We start from the raw sequence: 17743 nt of genomic DNA, 5'->3' as shown, positions 1-17743 counted from the left end.
ATCTTCACAAGCTTTTTTTATAACCCACCGATTTGCCACAGACTTCAAAAGGATTAGAAGCTGATCTGTGTGTTCCATTTCTGTATCAAAGTTCATAGAATTTCTAATGATATCCAAAAACTGCATATTCCATCTTGGGTCCAGAGGCATCACATGTTCATCTGGGAAGGCAGACAAGAGAGGACAGTAGTGGAAACGTTATTTAATGAAAAACTTTCCTTGATCCACCTGCATGTGCAAGAACATTAGGGAAAGGAAGGAAAAGACAAAAGGCAAAGGAGCCTAAGAGGAAGGCAGAGTCTTAAGGTCCCTCACTCCAGATATCCAAACAGGAAGGTATTAATTCACTGCAGGTTCTGTAAAACAGAACAGTGAAAGTATATTAACCAGTGGTCAGAGTACCCAAAAAGTCAGCTTGGAAACTCAAGTCCAAATCCCTTTTCCTTCACAGTCCAGGTGAGTACCTAGGACCATCCGTAAAGGGTTCAGTGTCACTGTATGTAGCTTTCATGCACCTAAAAAGCTTGGAAAGGAAACCACAGGCCTGAGGCTCCTTTAAAACACAGAGGGAAAATTATAGGCCCCAACACAGGTTTCAGAGGGATCAACGGAATTTAGCCTTTGTTGTGTTACATGTACTTCCTACAAAGGGTTGCAGTGTGTTCAGAGAACAAATACAGGAAGCACCAATGTCTTACATTATTTTTTTTTCAGAAGTACCTGTCATAGTTGGCTGTAGCAACTTGATCATGTTACTGACTCCAGATGAGAGGGGACTGGCATAGAAACTACCAAGGGCCACGGCACCTGCTTCCAGCTGAATCCGCACCTGATCTGTAGGTGAAGAGGAAAGAACACGGGAGTAAAAAACAAAGCATTTAGTACAAATAAATAAAAATAACTTCAACTGAGCCAGCACAAGCAGCTTGAATCTCATCTGTGCATGCACTCTGACATACTGGTTGCTCTTATTTTGTATTAACACCAACAGGTCTTAAAACTAGTCAGAATATCATGGCCAAAGACATAAATCCAGTATAGAGTTCTAGTTAAACTGGCGATACTTCATGTATACTATTAAAAATATAGTTAGTGAAAATCCATGAGTTTATACCTTCAAATCTTCCTCTCAGTACATCTGGTTTTAATTTTTTCTCCCAATTTAAAAAAAAACCCAAAACACAAAAACCACAACCTCCCCCCCAAAAAACCAAACACACAAAAAAACCCACAAACAAACAAACAAAAACAAACAAAAAACCCCAAAACTAATTACAAACAAAAAAACCAACACCACAAAACACATACAAGCATACCCATCATGACAGTAAGTACCTAGATACTTTGTAGTTTACAGACAGACCTGCCTGGAAAGACGGCAAGATCAAGGGGGAGCAATCCCGTTCATGTAGGGACAATACAGTCTGAGATTTCACACCATAAAAGGAAGCTAAGTGTGTGAATTATTTGGACTAATGCCTGTCTCAATTCTTCTCAAGTTTAATGTGATTAATGTAATTAAGCAACAAATACCTAATCTCAGCTGCTATTCTGAATGCTCAGAAAACGCAGCTTCCAGACATCTCAGTTCTGCAGTTTCTTTGCTTTCTAACCTTTCGTATTTCAACACCAAAAAAACAGAAGGTATTTTACTGCTTTTGCTATCACTATCGAAAAAATAGTGAAGAGAAAGGCATATTTGCTTACATAGACCAATAGCCATAAAAAACAAAAAAAACCTGATGCAAAAGCAGTACAAGTCACACACAGGCTTGAATAATAAAAGCAATCTTTAGTCCAAGGTCTCCTGTTGCCCCTGATACACATAACCTGTTTCTGTCTCTCCCTGAAGCCTTAATGCCCTTGATTTAGTGTGGATAGTTGAGAACTTTCATATCAGATCATTTGAATGCTCTGGATGTTTCCAGACAAGAATCACCATTTGTGAAAATATAATAAATCAGTCAGCCCTTAGGCAAAAGAGGAAGTTAAATAATTACATACCAAGCACCTGTGGCAGATTTTTGGCTAAGGAGTTCAGCCATTTAACTCTCAATGTCCAATCTTGATTGGTTGCCTTTTCTATGAAAAATTTCACTGAAGCCTGAAGAACTTCCAGTTTATCCATCCAGTTTGCATCTATATTGGCAGCACCGAATTCGAGACTCTCAGGACTGGTAGACTGCATAATTTTTTTAAGATCCTGCAGAGTCAGTGGTAGAGTCCTGAAACACAAAGAAGTGAAATCCAGCAATTGAGGGCTCCCACTGCCAGTTCCAGGAAATAATACATTTTGCAAGTAAAGCTACTCAGCATGCAACTATCTTTAGACAAGGAGGTAGCAATGCAATAACCCCTCCTCTCTACTTAGCTTTAAAGCCAGTTTCCAACCTCAAATCAATTGGGGGTGTCTACTATTAGGAATTCACTATTGCCAAAAATTCATACAGTGCCAGAAAGTTAATCTGCACAGCATTTCACTGAGAAATTGATTTGTGCACCAGAATGATATGCAAAGATAAGTTCAAAGAGACAAAGATAGGAGAAAAGTGTTGTCAATAAAAAAAGAAAAAAACAGTACGTTGCTGAGGTTTCACAATTTCAACGTTATATCTTAGAACTAACTTCTACAGCTTGTTCTTCCACTGGAAGTAAATGTACTTAATGAAGATTGAATATGGTCAAGTATTTTTGGACTGAAGAATAAACCAGTAAATAATTAAACTTGTATTTGTAGTGGTTGCATGGAAAGGTAACAGGAGCCTCAGAATGTGACTACCATGGTCTCTATCCCCAGAATTTGCTCAAGACAAAGCTTTGCAGGGAACAATGACATGCCACCAGTACTTCACGCCTACCTGCAGTTTTTAAGGTGCAGTCTATTCAGAAAATACATTAGGACCTGTGCATCACTCCAGACTGTTGAAAGAAGCGAGTCTTCAGCTGCAAACAGACCTGTGGGCAGGGAGTCTGGCCACAATCCCATTGAGAGCAAGGAGTCACCCCAGGTTTCATGGGAAGCCAGAGATGAAGCATGCTTCGTAACCAACTCTAACACAAGCTACAACAAACAACCAAAAACCAGTTTAGAATCATTGTATTCAAGTACAATAGCTCAGGGAATTCTTTAGTTACATGCATCTATTACGAAATCATCGCAAACCAAATGTCCTACAAACACTATATAACCTACATGATAAAAGTACCAAAACATTCCAACCATAAGTGAAGTAACATATTACACAGTTTAAAATAGGAAGCGAATATTGCTGTCTCCAGATGACAGTGTACACAGTGTTTCAGGCTATAGATTAATCAGTATTAATATTGCAGGGTCTCAGCTGACCCTGTCAAAAAGCAAGTAAGCCTCAGAGTCTACCTAAGATATGCTCTATCTTCCTTATGCTGGAAAAGAGTGAGCCACTATCTACAAGTTGTCTGACAAACAATATTAATCCCTGGGGAACAGTATCTCAATAAGCACATCCCAGATTGACAGTCTTTATGCAACTCTCACTCATCTGACCTCTGTCTCCAGTAACTTGCCCCCAGACTGAGAAAATATGTCATAAAAGGACAGGTGACAGCTGAAAATCACCATACTTCACCATTCAATAACTGTACTGCTTACACTGCAGTCAAAAAAAGACTCAAAATCCAACAAATGCAGAAAATGTCCAATGCCACTTAATCCTTCCTCTTCATCACCTGATATAGGCCTGAGAGGATGTTTAAAATTGTTTGGTTCACACTGGTCTCATGAAATGGCATTTTTCACATATCTAGATGATGTAAGAAAAGTTTTCAAATGCAGGACTTTTTACCTTTTGGTTGATCTGCAGTTGTTGTGAGCGACCATAAACTTCCCAACAGGCTCTGTAAAAAGACTTCGCTAATCCAAAGCCTCTTTGTATCTGCTGCACAATTAACACAGCAGCCTGAAGCAAAGGTGACAAAGATGACACAGAACCTGAAAGATACATAGCATTTAGGATGATATGAACATTAGTAATTGTCAGCCCTTTAACCTTCTGAGGACAAACACCACTTTACATCCTGAGGAAGATTCAAAACAAATGAATCCTACTGAGTCTTGAAAATTGATCAAGTTATTCCCAAAGTTAATAAGAAAATCTGACAAGACTGTAAATAATAGGTGACCAGTTCAAAATAAGACATCGAGCAGCTAAGATGAACGAAACTCAGTGTCATTTGCTCCAAAGAACCCTCTATTTTGCCGATTTTCACGTAGAATATATTGCCTTCCCTGTAGCAATAGACAACTGACACTTGCCAGTGTCTGATGTCTCCTTACAAAACACCCAAAGTATCATCTTTTTATGATTTGGGCCTGTGAGAACACAAAAATCCCCAACCCATACTTCTAGGTCTTTACTTATACTGGGACATAACACAATAAAATACCAAGCTTTAATATTAAAGAGTTAATCTAAATATACGTAGTGACCCCAAGTTGTTAAATACTGAACACTCTTCTTTTACCTGCTACTGCAGCCTTGGTTTCTGAATGCACAGCCAGAAGTGCGTCACAGATGCCACCTCCCACTAAGCCCAAACCATGCAGGAGTAACTTCAAATCCAGATTGTCCAATACATTTCCATCGTTTTCCCCAGGAATGTAAATTTCAATCCCACGATTTCGCATGGCCCTGGATATTTCCCCATGAACAGGATCCATGGAAAGGAAAAGCCTGTTGGACATTAGAATACAATAGTTCAGTTGTAAGGCTCCTACAATGATCATCTAGTCCAACTGCCTGATATTCTTAACATGTAACTTAAGGCTTTAAACTGTCACTCCAGAAACACCAAATCTGCTCTTCCATAAAGTAAATTCATCTTCATTCTGTATGTATGTATTCTACTCAATGTTCTTTTCATGAATTTATAAAAGGTAGAACACATGCATACAGAATACTCTGTATGTTCCCATTCCATCTCCCCCACAGACTGCTTCAGTAAAGTAGATATAGAGAATCAAGGCAGAGATAAGGCAGAGCTATACTGCCATAATTTTTCCAGTGTAACAGTCTGTGCTGCCACAGGGATACAAAGCCAAGCCTCAAACTCTCTCTGACACACCACAGTGCAGTTTTCTTGGTCACCAGACAGTGTCACTACAGTACATGGCAAAATGAACAGTGTTCAAAATACCAGCTCACAGCTGACCTTTTTTTTGATAAAACTGCTACTTGGTATGAAATGTAAAAAAGAAAAAGAAAAGAAAAAAAAAAGAAAAGAAAAAAAAGCAAAGCACCTGAAGTTTGGATGCGGAGCTATTGTGGGAATCGTACCATCTATCACACCTCTCTCACTCATGGTAAGAACGCCTCCTGGTTCAAGCAAAGCATTCAGGCGGTCCAGCACAGAAGGGCTATATTCAAAGGAAATTTAAATGGTTATAAAAAGGTAACAATTTGATCCCATTCTGATCGGAAATCAAAATGGTACCAGTCTTAAGCAAAAAGTCAAACAGTTATGTTCAAAGGTAAGATGAAAACTATCAGCTGCTAAGCTAAGAAGGAAGACACTCTTTCAGAACATTTAAGTTACTGCTCCCATTCATTGTTATCAAATGTAAAATGTGCAGTTGGGAACCACACAGTAACTTAGTAACTTAGGGAGGTCAAGGGTTTTACTCAGTGAAATAATGCCACTAATATCTCTTACTTGCAGAAGTTAACATTGTCCATCAACAGCCAGTCTCCCGACTGCAGGGCCTGGACCAACATCCCATCCACCCACTCGAAAGTGCCATGGCTGTTGAGGTCAGCAGCATGGGCCTGCTGCAGCTTGAAATGCCGGAACTCTTCTACCAAGTGAGCAAACTCTGAAAGGAATTACATCTTGCATCGAGACTTAGATCATTGAGGTAGCTTCCTCTTTCATTCAAGAAACATGGTAATTATTTTGTTAACATATATACTTCCTACTTTTTAGGGGAACAACAGCAGAGGCTCCAACTCTGCAAGTAGCCTCCCATGGGCAAAATCCACATGTGGAAACATAAGGTTTGCATGCACATATAAACTACACTGACACTTTTCTGTCTAAACAGACACTTTTCCTCTGTCCCTCTCCCCCATTAGAGGATGTTTGATGGTTATTAATGCGATAATTTAGATGACTTAAAAAAAATAACCCATACGTTATTCTGGTGACACTTGTAAATCTCAGCTGATTAATGCTTCAGAAGACAAATGCAAGAATAGAGTATCTAAACTCCATTTCTTAGAAATACAAGGTAAGAGTTGTATTGCATCATATGTTGGATAGCTCAATACAGGAGAATTGCAGTGTGTAAAGTGTGGACTACTGATCGCTACCAGATGTAACTACACAAAAAATAAACCGGAAGAACCATCACAAATAACTTTTTCAGAAGATAGCCTGTTACATAAGTAGTATGAAGCAACAGTATCAACTACAAAGAACCTCAGTTTTCTCAAGCTTTCACTGCAGTTATCTATTTCTCTTATTTTCTTCAGAGCAATATATAGTCTTATGTCAAATCACCCACAATACATACCTGGTTTTGAGTAGGAATTTATTTTGTTGTTTAGTCGCTGGATAAGTACAAGTATTCCCTCCAGTTTGCTCACTAATTCAGCTGTAACACTTCTACCTCCTTCACCCAGAGATTTGGGTTTGTAATTCAGGATGAAACTGCTCCAAGCACGCAGCACAAGCTCAGCATCATCTGCACAAATTTCTGTCAGGAGAAGACTGTCCCTTACTAGTGTGCTCACAGCATTCTCCACTTTTTCCAACAGGTGCTGCCATGGCCTATTGATATCCACCTGCAAACAAGCCATTATGGAGTTAGTTCATCCAGAAGACTGCGGTGCCTAAGGCTCCATTTGGTGTTTAAACACTAAGATCACAGTGGACTGGCCACTGTTGGGTAGGAACAAGAAATATTGCCATATTACCAAAACAGTGTTTACCTGTTCAAATCCACCCAGGAGTTCAGTTGTATCCATCGCACTATTCATTGCCATGGTTTTCAGTCGATGGCCAGTCAGATGGGCCAGCAGCTCAACAAGACTGGTTTTGCCAACAGCTGCTGGGCCCACCAGGATTACCATCCAGCTCATGTGCACACATTTCATTATAGACTCAAGGGACTGCAGTGAATGATGCAGAAGTGAGAGACTTCTACCAGGCCGAGGAATATAGTTGCCACGAGAAAGAACTGAGTAACCGATCTGGAAGGGACAAGAGACACATGGATGAGTAGTAAGAGGCAAGTGCAAGTTGCTTCCTCTTCTCTCCACTCAAAAAAACCTATTGTCAACAGCCTACCTGAACATTATACGGAGTGATGTGAAACTCTCTGGTTCCTGTATACACATCAGCCTCCCGGCCAAAAATGTCTTGAAACACAGATATAACCTAAAAAAATTGAAAGAGCCAAAAGAAAACTAATCAGGCTTAAGATAACCATAATTCTAAAGATTTACTCCTAAAGTAGCCTTCCCTCTCAGCTCCACAGCCATGTGACAGTAACAGCTGTGTGACAGTAACTAACACAGTTTAATCATAAGCATCATTTCATTGAAAGTGCAGCAAGCAAAGTGAGTATGAGCTGCCCACAGCAACCCCTTCATTAACCATGCCTTCCCATGACTTGAAATACTCTAATGCTTCTGTCTAAAAAAAAAAAAAAAAAAACAAAACAACCTCTTGTAAAGAAGCCATTCCATAAGTAAACTCTTCGACAACACACAAAAATGCAATAATACTACAGGAAGGAGAAAGTAAACCCATGAGAAAAACATCCAGTCACATACAGTCTGTAACTTCAGTCTTACAACGTGACTGACTTTTAGCTTAACATCATTTAAATGTTGTGAAATTAAACAAAAGCCAAGGATTTCTAAGCAAGAGAGGGATACATAGATGGCAAAGATGGAATAACAATTGCAGTGTGCTTTATTAGAGGAACCTTAAGCCGTGATTTTAAGAGAATGAGAAGAGTAATTTGACAGGCAGATGAAAAAAGTGACACGTAAATAAGTCCATAAAAGAAGTCCAAGCCAGAACAATTTAAAAACTGCTGCTTTTTAACTATTACTTTAAGCATCTCTCCATATCTCAGTACTATCTCTCTTCACTGCTCCCCATTTCCTCTTTCCTCACAAATATGCATGCAACCCATGCCACTTCTATGAGAATGTTATTAAATACAGAATCACATAAGAACATGTGTTTTGCTCTGTTTAAGTCCTTTGTTGTCCTACTTGCCTTGATTTACATCAGCTTTCCGCTGTAATATCAGCAGCTAATTAAGTCGATATTTTAAATGACAAGGGGAGAGGTACATATGTTAAATGTCAAAACCTCAAACAAACCTATTTTTCTTTTGTAAGGGATATTGTCTACAAATAAATTGCAAGGCATCTTCAAATTAACACTTGGATTTCTAGAAATACTTCCTGACAATCTGAAGACCAAGGAAGGAGAACACACATCTCACCTTTTCTTTGTCTTCTTTGGTTCTCATTCTTTCTCCATACACCAAAAATACATGTTGGCCTGGATCATAACATCCTGGTGACTGGTCAACAAGCATCAGCTGGCACCAGCGGAAAAGATCACGTAAGTTGAATTCCCAGGGTCCTCCTTTTTGTCCCCACTTCTTTTCAACCATTACTTCATTGTCAATCTGGAAAAAGCAGCAATTAAAAAAAATCATCTATTTCACCCATGTGCTGATCTTCAAATATATATATATTTATTTTTATATCCAACTGAACTTCTGCCTTTAGCACTGCTTACAAGACAGAAGACAACAGAAGGAGAAAACTGTATTCCCTTTTCTCAAGAAAGGAGGAACTAAAGCTTGATTTAGTTGTCTCTACTAATTCTCTAACAGCCTAATTTTCCTTTTTACTCTTGCACTCTATAAATAAGTATTCACCAAGATGCCGCCATAAAAGATTTTATGTAAGGACAAATACTACTTTCCCTTAATGTTACTAGACTTTGTTTCATTACATGAAGATTAAACGCAACTTTAGAAGCATGACCCTGAGTAAAATTCTTGCTGTGAATTTTATATCCCGCATTTTGTGCAAAACGGAACTATTTAAGTAACAAAATAGCTAGTAAGTCAATGCTTTGTAATCAATGCTTGTTGAAAACCTTTTATATTAGCAATATTTTATATCCGAGCATCTCTAAATCCTCTGCCATAGACAAATTCTATCAGGAAATATTTTCCTTTTATTGGTCACTCAATGTTCCAGAACACTGCCACATAACCTTACAAGCTTCTGTTTCTGTACAGGTCAGATGCCACTTACACTAACAACATCCCATAATAAAGAGCACATCAAAAATTCTGACCAGAAACAGAAATACACATTTTAGTTCTTGTTAAGATATAGCTCATTTTGTTTGTGCTTCAAGAATTATCCATGAGAGGGAAAATCATTATTTTCTCAACTCGCTTCACCAAGCTACCAAACCATAATTGTTTTCACTTGTAGAGCAAAGCCTTTCTTATATAAATATATATTCTCCTCTGTGAAAAATAATGTCTCTTCAGATATCAACCAAGAATCTGATTGTAGTGGTACAAGTATTCAGATGGGTTTTAGTGGTGTTCTTTACTTTCTTCTGGATATATTTCCATTCCTCTTTTTTTCACCCAACCACTTGTCTAGGAAAATGCTGGGAAAGGTAACATCGGACTTAACTTTTTTAATCTTACAGCATTCTGCCTACTTCTATACAAAAGAAACTAAAATATATATTTACCTTGTTATTGAAAGCAACCATTTTAGCAATAATACTTTTATCAATAGCAGGAAATAGTGTATTCCCAATAAACTCCATATCTTCTGCTGACAGTGGATCAACATACACCTGTAAAATCAAGAACATGCTGAGTGTTGATATAGTCAGAAAACTACAAGATGGGATCATGACATAGTTTAAACCAAACAAATAAGCTTGCCTGTGTAAATCTGTTGAGAAAGGACTTTGGCAGACCCTTTCTTCCACCTCCTTGCCTGTATGGATTCTGGCATCCAAAAATCTTAGTCTTCTTGTGCTGTACATGAAAATTCATTCCCAATTCTGGAACATAAATCTCTGCTCTATGGTCAAAGCATGCGTTTAGTCCCTCTAATACAGACTGAGAAGCCAGATTCAACTGAGGAAAGAAGATACAATATCAATGCTCTACAAAACACTTTTGCATAATCTCTAGTTTAACACTCTTGAATACACAGAAGGTAAAATTGAATTTCTTTGCTGTTCTAGCACTGTCGTCTGTTATTACCTCCAGCTAGATTTATTACACTGGAGCAACAAAACACTTTTCCTCATGTGCACTTGCTATTTGTACTGTGTTTTCAACACAATAACAAAATTTTCCATCGTAAAATTTGCGTGTTCAAGATGCTTCTAAACCTACATTCATACATGTGTGGCAGAGTGTTTTGTTCATTTGCTTGTTTTTTAAATGAAGGCAGTCCGAGTTATTTCAATATCATGGTTGTTTAGAGTGGTATTCTTCACAATACAAAAAAAATGTATAGAAACAGCTAAAAAATTTAAGATATTCCACTCTGAAATAATTAGTATGCACATTGTGAAGAAGCAAGCTCTGTGCACGCATAAGCTGGAAAGCACTTGCTACCTGGAACATGACCAAACCTGTGGTGGCAGCACAGCTTACACAGGCAAAAGGGAACTCTTCTTCATCTCAATTAAATCAGTACACAACACAGTGTATTAGTCCCAGCAAAATGCCTTCTATTTAAGTGAAATTATATCCAGACAAGAGCATGTGTACCAAAACTTCGGTTGACACTCTTCCCAAAAACTTTCAAATGTAAATCAAATCTATCCTTGGCTTTCTGCATGAATTTATGCTGGAATTTGATCCTTGTTCTCTTGTCTAAAAGAGGTCTAGTCAAAGCCGGCATTTTATGCTCCATCTATGGAGGGCCAATGGGCAGAGGGACTTAGCAGAGGAAGATTCATTTTTCTCTTAAGCAGAATGATCACTCTCAACATGGCACTAGACGCACAAAACTAAAAGTAACCAAAATTTATTTCAATCATCAGCCCTCAAAGGTATTTATCCTACATGCCAAATCATCACCTTTGCTCTTCCAGAACATTTCACTTTATTTGTGCCCCAAACTTAAACTTACCTCATCTAATACAATCCAGTGTCCAGATTTTAATGCTGCTAGTAATGGTCCATCACGCCAGGCAAATTCTCCTCCCTTCCCACCTTCAACAGGCAAGTCTGTCCCAAACAAGTCTGTCACATCCTTTGAGAGAAGACAATCAGGAGGGGGTTGGAAATTACAAAACTCCACTAAAGTTCATAAGTAGCCTTTGTTAAATTCACTTCATGTTTTCTCCCTCCCATTTAAATAAAGCCAAAATGTAGGTATTAAAGAAAAATTCTACTAACTGCAAGATGCTAAAAGTTTTTCCATGGTAGGACTCCAGTGACCAGCTACTACATATAACAACAAAAAATTAAATCGGGACAGAAAAGCTAAAAAGGCTTAAATGTGTTCTGAAGTAACTGTGCAGAAACCAATAAAAAACTCACTAGACAAAGATACTCATGTCTTCACTTGAAAATAACAGAATAATCTGGGAATTGGTATTTGCTCACACAAGCTCACACTAGAAGGAAAAATTAACATTTCAGACTTAGTGCCAAAGTTAAAAAGAACTATGCTTTTTAAGTTAAACAAAACCTCCCCCCTGCCATAAACACTAAGTTAGAAAGATAATAATTTACCGTTTGCTCAGACAGGTTGATTCGAACAAGACAGTTTCCCGAGGCTTTTGCCAGGGCAGCAACTAGACTGGTCTTGCCCACTCCTGGTGACCCCTCCAACAAAATAGGTTTGTTAAGCTGCAGGGCTCTTAACAGTCTTTGGGCATTCACTGCTGTAGTCCCAGCATTCAGAGCATAATCTGTAACACTGTTCCTCTGGAGAACAGGGCCTAAAACAAAGCAAAAGGTAAACCAGAAAACAATTAAACCAGAATGTTTATGCTGGAGCTGCTGAAAGTGTGCTTCCAAATGAGATAATTCTGTCTGTTAATTGCTAATCTCACTACAGCAAGCAATGGAGACCAAGCCTGTATCCCATTCTCAGAGATCAGGCACACTTACTTTCTGTTTGGCTCACAGCTGTGCATCAGCACATCTCCACGAATTTATGTGGGATTTTGCAAAAAGCATGTGAATATACAATGTATTTTGCCATGAAACTTCAACACTTCCTGGTTCATGATCCAAACTAGAGATCACTGAAAAATCATCTGTCCTTACCCTTCAAACATGTGGCTCTAAAACTCAAAAGCAGCTTTTGAAAACTTGGCACTGAAGGATACAGTTAAGTCATGTTACAGAACAATGTATTAATCTGTTCCATATATTGCCAGTTCTGTGAAGGAAGTATGCTTTAATTAAGGTGCACTGTTAAGCACCTATTTCCTCTGAACTCAAAAGCTCAGTCACCACTTTTTAGTCCCATCACTGTATTTTAAGGGTAGAAAGCAATATTTTGATAGTTCCATCTGCATGAATTTGTGAAATGAGGAACTGAAATGCAGGGACTATATAACTGCAAAAATTGCAGTGAATCTTTGAGAGGTCACAGCAAAGCAGGGCATTGGTCTCCATTCTGTTCAGCACCGTACCCAGGATTCCTGCTTCCCATGCTTTACACACAGGCCAGGAGTAGCTGCAGCTTTGGTTAGTAGAAGTTAGCAGACATTCTAACTATGCAAAGTGACAGAAAACTAGAAGTCAAAATTAAGAAGCTTTGTTACGGTGAAAAAATCCAATAAAATTAGGCTATTAACCACTAATTTTAAAAAGTCCAAGACAGCAATTAACAGATGTGTCTTCTTAAATGCAACTGAGTTGCAACCAACACACTTGGAGGCAGAAAAAGCATTTTTCTAAGGCTTGAAAACAAACTCTAGATTGTTGTTTAATGGTTCAGGTATCCTACTTAGATTTAGCAAAGAACAGAAGTACTGGGAACAAAAACCACAAAACAAATGTCCACCCACTCCCACAAAGTCTCTTGCCTCTTGGAATAAAAAAGGGGTGGATTCCCACGAAGTTGTCCATCCACACAAATTCTCTCTCCTTTCTTCTGTCATAAATCTTCAGTTCATTCTTCTGATAATCAGTCAGCTCAAGGAATTGACTCATTTTTTCACATAAGAATGTTAGGCATTTTTCACGAGCTAATAAAGCTGTATCAGCTGAGCAGGATGTTGTACCTGTAATTAGAAAAGTTAAGAACGCTACACAAACATACTAGACACATTCATCTTATGATTAAGAAACTCAGTTCCTTCACAGATGCCATTTTTGTGCAGTATTTTGTTTCAGGTTTGTATTTCATGTTAGTGCTCTTGCTTGCCATTGCAAGCCATTTACCATGGACAAATTTTTCTGTGAGCAAGAGAATTAAAGACACCTGATTTCCAAACCCCTTTCTTCTACAATCACTATCATCCTGAACCCTTGCCATAGTCCTCCCCAGTCTTCTTTCCTCGCATTTCTTGTGACTTTTAACTTTTGCCCCACCCCCATCTCTCTTATTTATCAGCTGCGCCAGTGTCCGAATATGCAAAGATGCATTCTGAGCTATGCACATGACACAGATTAACTCACACAGATGGTGACATGTGGGGTGGGAAAGAGAGAATAATATGTGGTCACGTAATTAAGTACCACATCAGCTCAGAAGACTCAATAAAAAACACAGGCTTTCTCAATACGTGTGGTAGTCTTTGTAATATTATTACTACCTCTAATTTACTTAAGTTTCCTGTAGTATTCAAACTTTTGCTACCGAAACACAAAAAAGGCACATGAAGTACAGGATACTGTTAAATGAAGTGAAAACTTCTCACAGAAGAATTCCATGCTGCCCTGATGTATTTTGTTTGCATTCTATATAGAAGTATACAAATATATATCTTCATATTTTCTGTTATTGAATGAGCACTAAAGACCTTACCTGATCCTATTCCATCAATGTATACCAAACATGCAGCATGGATAAAAGACATCATTGGAGAAATGTAAAGGTGGCTGTATTCCTTGGCAGAATTCGACTCCTTGTCCTCTACCAAGACATTCATAAAATTAACCCATGACAAAACATCTCGCACACTGAGTATACACTGGCGACCGAATGCTTGATTAGTCAGCCATTCAACAAAGTCCATCATGAGCTCTGCTATGTCTGTTCCTGAAAAGAGTTTAAAAAAACAAAACAAAGTATTATCAAATAATTTTATTGGTCACATATACTACATCGCTATATAATAAGCATCACTGAAGTAGGCAGAGCTGTAATGCATGAGTAACGTGGATGGGTGTTCTATATCCTAACAGGCAGGAAAACTGAACAGTAAGTCCCTGACAGTGCTGTTATTACACAGTCTTCTAAATTCAAGTAACAAGAAAAAATAAAGTGATTAATGCTAACAGTGAGGGTTCTGGCAGAAAATGAAGTGCCAGTTCTTACAACACCTTCCATTGAAACAAAGATTGGGCACTGAAGTCTCAGGATAATTCAGCCATCTGAACAGTGAAGTAAATACAGCCTTTATCGTACTTCTGGCTGGCGATGGAATATGCACAACAAGGGAAGAACAAACTCCAAGGTACTTACATGAAAGAGTAACACAGTGGTCTAAATTCTGAGGAAAGTTCAGGAGCTTCCAAACTAATTTTTTTTTTCTTAAGAGTGTTCAAATACCAAGAAACAAATGCCTACCTTGATGGTTCATGCCACCCAAAGACAATCCTGGATGGAGATTGTGTTTTACAATCTGTATCAAATCGCTACGGCCATTGCTTTGTGGACACCATATCTCTGTAAATCTGTTGCGCAATGCAGGAGAAAGCTGCAAACAAGCAGAATGACACAGCAGTTCAAGTTACATCACATCATGTTACTTAAGCTTGCAGTTAAGTGATAGTCTTGTAGCCACAGTACTTGCAAACAATAAACACAGTGACCAAGCTAGGCCTTTACTTCCAATTTCAACAGGGCCACTTTGTGACAAAACCTTGGCAAGAATGTGGATTTTAAGATTTGTAGTAGCGGCATCAATGCAGGAAATGGCTGATAAATGAGAACATTCAAAAGAATATGGAAAAAAATTGAGTGGGTTTGCAAACACCAAAGCTCCATTTCATTCTATCAGAAAAACACGTATCAAACTATAGCTATGTAATCTCCCTTTGCTTACAGATGCAAACTACTACATGGAAATTTGACTTCAATTACAACTTGCTTCTGTAATTCCTCTCACCTTCTGGCTGAATTAGTCAAGGAAAAGTCACTAGCACAAACGCAATGCAGAAATAAATCCCCTTTAAACACACGACGTTACAATGATTTGTCCTGTACTGTAGAAATCCCTTTAAATGGAGTACTCACTCTTCTTCATTTGGGTAAAAAAAGCTCACAGTGGTGGGTTTTTTTGTCTGTTTTTTGTTTGTTTGTGGTTTGTTTTGGTTTTTTTCTTTTTTTTCAGTCCTAGCTCCCAACACTACCTAAAAGGGGTCTTTTTTGTTTGTTTTAAGCTGTCTTTAGTTACTTAAAGCTGAACTTCAGAAACCAATTTTTTTTTTTTTTTCATTTAATGAGAAATGTTTTTTGGAATGTAATGTTCATATTTACTGAGAATGACAAGATGACTTCCAACTGTCAGTTTCTGAACAATATTAGGGAGAATAACCTATTACACAACTTCATGCTGCTCCAGACTCCTGTTAGAGCTGGATTTACTTGTTTCATGAGTCACATTTCCCATGTGTAAAGTATTCTACATATCAAGTATACCTAGATTATTTAGAGGCCTGAGGTTTTCTTTGACATTCTAGTGAGTATTGACTTACATTGTCAAAATGATAGCACAGAGAAGTCACAGAAAACAGGTACATCCTAATCCTCCTTTACAGCAATGAAGCAGATGCCTCCTAGAAAGTACTGGATGCCAGAACTGGTCCAGTGCATTTTTGCATTGGACTTGCACTCATGTAAGAGCTAATAAGACCAGAAAATGAATGCTGTACTTCTGGTTGTTTTCACATTTACCTCCTTTTTCCCAAAGTCACCTCCTGGGTTCATGGTCGCAAGGATACGAAATTTCTTTCCTGCAACTAGTAGTTCTACTTCGTTATTCTCATCATCTTGACCACCTTTTTCTGCAAGTACCAATGTCTTTTCAGCTTCAAGAACACTAAAGTAAGGTTAAAAAAAAATAATTAAATTTTATTTCACATTTCAAAAGGTCACTTACAAACAAAAATCACATGACTTGGCCTGATTAAACTTTCATTGCACCAGAATTTGTACTAAAAAAAAAAAAAAAAAATCTATTCATCCTCCCTAATTGAGAACATTTCTGATTTTGTTCAGAAGGAAACTCTTCCCAAACCTTGTTGATAAGCTTCTATTTAAATCATCTGTCAAAAGACTTGTCTAATAAAGTCCACATCTCACAGTTCTGTTCTTACAAAAGCAATAGCAAAATTTATATTCAGAAGAGCAAAATAAATCTGCATGAAAAACAAGACTTCAAGCTGACAGACTATACATTCTGAGAAGCATTCTAGCAGGTTGTTTTCTGAGGTTTTGTTTGCCTGTTTTATTAGTTGTATTTCTGTGTACACTAAAAGCTGTTAAAAGTTTAAACCGTTATCGCTTCAGAACGAGAGTGCTTAGTATCACTCTCAAAACAGAAAGGTTAACTTGACTTTATGAAAGAAAGATAGCTGCAATGATACAGTGAAAAAAAAAGAGCTTTAACACAAGAGGGTTCGGAAAAAGTAGCTGCTAATCACCTCAATATAACAGGTAATCATAGAATCATTTAGGTTGGAAAAGACCTTCAAGATCCTTTAAGAGTCCAACAGCAAATATAACACTGCCAAGTCCACCACTAAACCATGTCTGGAAGCACCACATCTACATATCTTTTAAACACCTGCAGGGATGGTGACCCTTTCCATTAAGAAATTTTTCCTAACATCGAACCTAAACCTGCCCTGGCACAACCTGAGGCCATTTCCTCTTGTCCTATCGCTTGTTACTTGGGAGAAGACACCAACACCCTCCATGCTACAACCTCCTTTCAGGTAGTTGTAGACAGTGATAAGGTCTCCCCTCAGCCTCCTTTTCTCCAGGCTAAACAGCCCCAGTTCCCTCAGCTGCTCCTCATCAGGCTTGTCCGTTAAGTGGAATGACTAAAATGAGGGACACTGCTGCAAGCAGATAATGAAATTAAATTTACATTTCACGAATTTTTACACACACAAAAGAGGAAAATAACTAGATTTTGTTTCTGGTATTTGATAAGATCCATCACTTTCAATTGCTCTGTCACAAGCTGAAAATATTAATATTGCAGATGGTAACTGAAGATTTTACTCATAAATTTATTTTTCCAACTTGACTCATGCTATAAATTGTCTTTAAATACTGTATAAACTGTTTCAACTAAACTAGGGTTTATGTTCTTAATTTCTTTATCCAGAGACATAAGCTATTGAATTAAGTGAATCCTTTCATCATATTTGTCCATGAAATACAGCAATTTGAGTGTAGAACAGTCTACAGCAGTACCGTAAAGCCAAGTAGAAAGTAATAGCACTAACCAAAGCATTCAAAAACATCATGTCAAGCAAACTTCT

At 38.0% G+C, this 17743-nt stretch overlaps 1 protein-coding gene across 2 annotated transcripts in view; it reads right to left on the bottom strand.

Annotated features, from left to right (window-relative positions):
* Positions 1-17743, bottom strand: part of MDN1 (midasin AAA ATPase 1) — a 98934-nt gene that overhangs the window by 44979 nt on the left and 36212 nt on the right. For both annotated transcript variants that reach the window (XM_065833421.2, XM_071806757.1), the window contains exons 32-51: positions 16146-16290; positions 14817-14946; positions 14052-14285; positions 13108-13305; positions 11801-12009; positions 11193-11315; positions 9986-10183; positions 9787-9894; positions 8501-8689; positions 7327-7416; positions 6969-7229; positions 6551-6821; positions 5692-5851; positions 5279-5395; positions 4504-4712; positions 3825-3970; positions 2859-3061; positions 2005-2225; positions 721-834; positions 29-161 (exon numbers count right to left, since the gene is read on the bottom strand). In XM_065833421.2, coding sequence (XP_065689493.2) covers positions 29-161; positions 721-834; positions 2005-2225; positions 2859-3061; positions 3825-3970; positions 4504-4712; positions 5279-5395; positions 5692-5851; positions 6551-6821; positions 6969-7229; positions 7327-7416; positions 8501-8689; positions 9787-9894; positions 9986-10183; positions 11193-11315; positions 11801-12009; positions 13108-13305; positions 14052-14285; positions 14817-14946; positions 16146-16290 — 3459 coding nt within the window. The remainder of the gene's footprint in view (positions 1-28; positions 162-720; positions 835-2004; positions 2226-2858; positions 3062-3824; positions 3971-4503; positions 4713-5278; positions 5396-5691; positions 5852-6550; positions 6822-6968; positions 7230-7326; positions 7417-8500; positions 8690-9786; positions 9895-9985; positions 10184-11192; positions 11316-11800; positions 12010-13107; positions 13306-14051; positions 14286-14816; positions 14947-16145; positions 16291-17743) is intronic.

The sequence above is a fragment of the Patagioenas fasciata genome, chromosome 3, assembly GCF_037038585.1.
Source record: "Patagioenas fasciata isolate bPatFas1 chromosome 3, bPatFas1.hap1, whole genome shotgun sequence".
NCBI classification, from domain to species: Eukaryota; Metazoa; Chordata; class Aves; order Columbiformes; family Columbidae; genus Patagioenas; species Patagioenas fasciata.
This window is presented reverse-complemented; position numbering and strand designations above follow the sequence as displayed.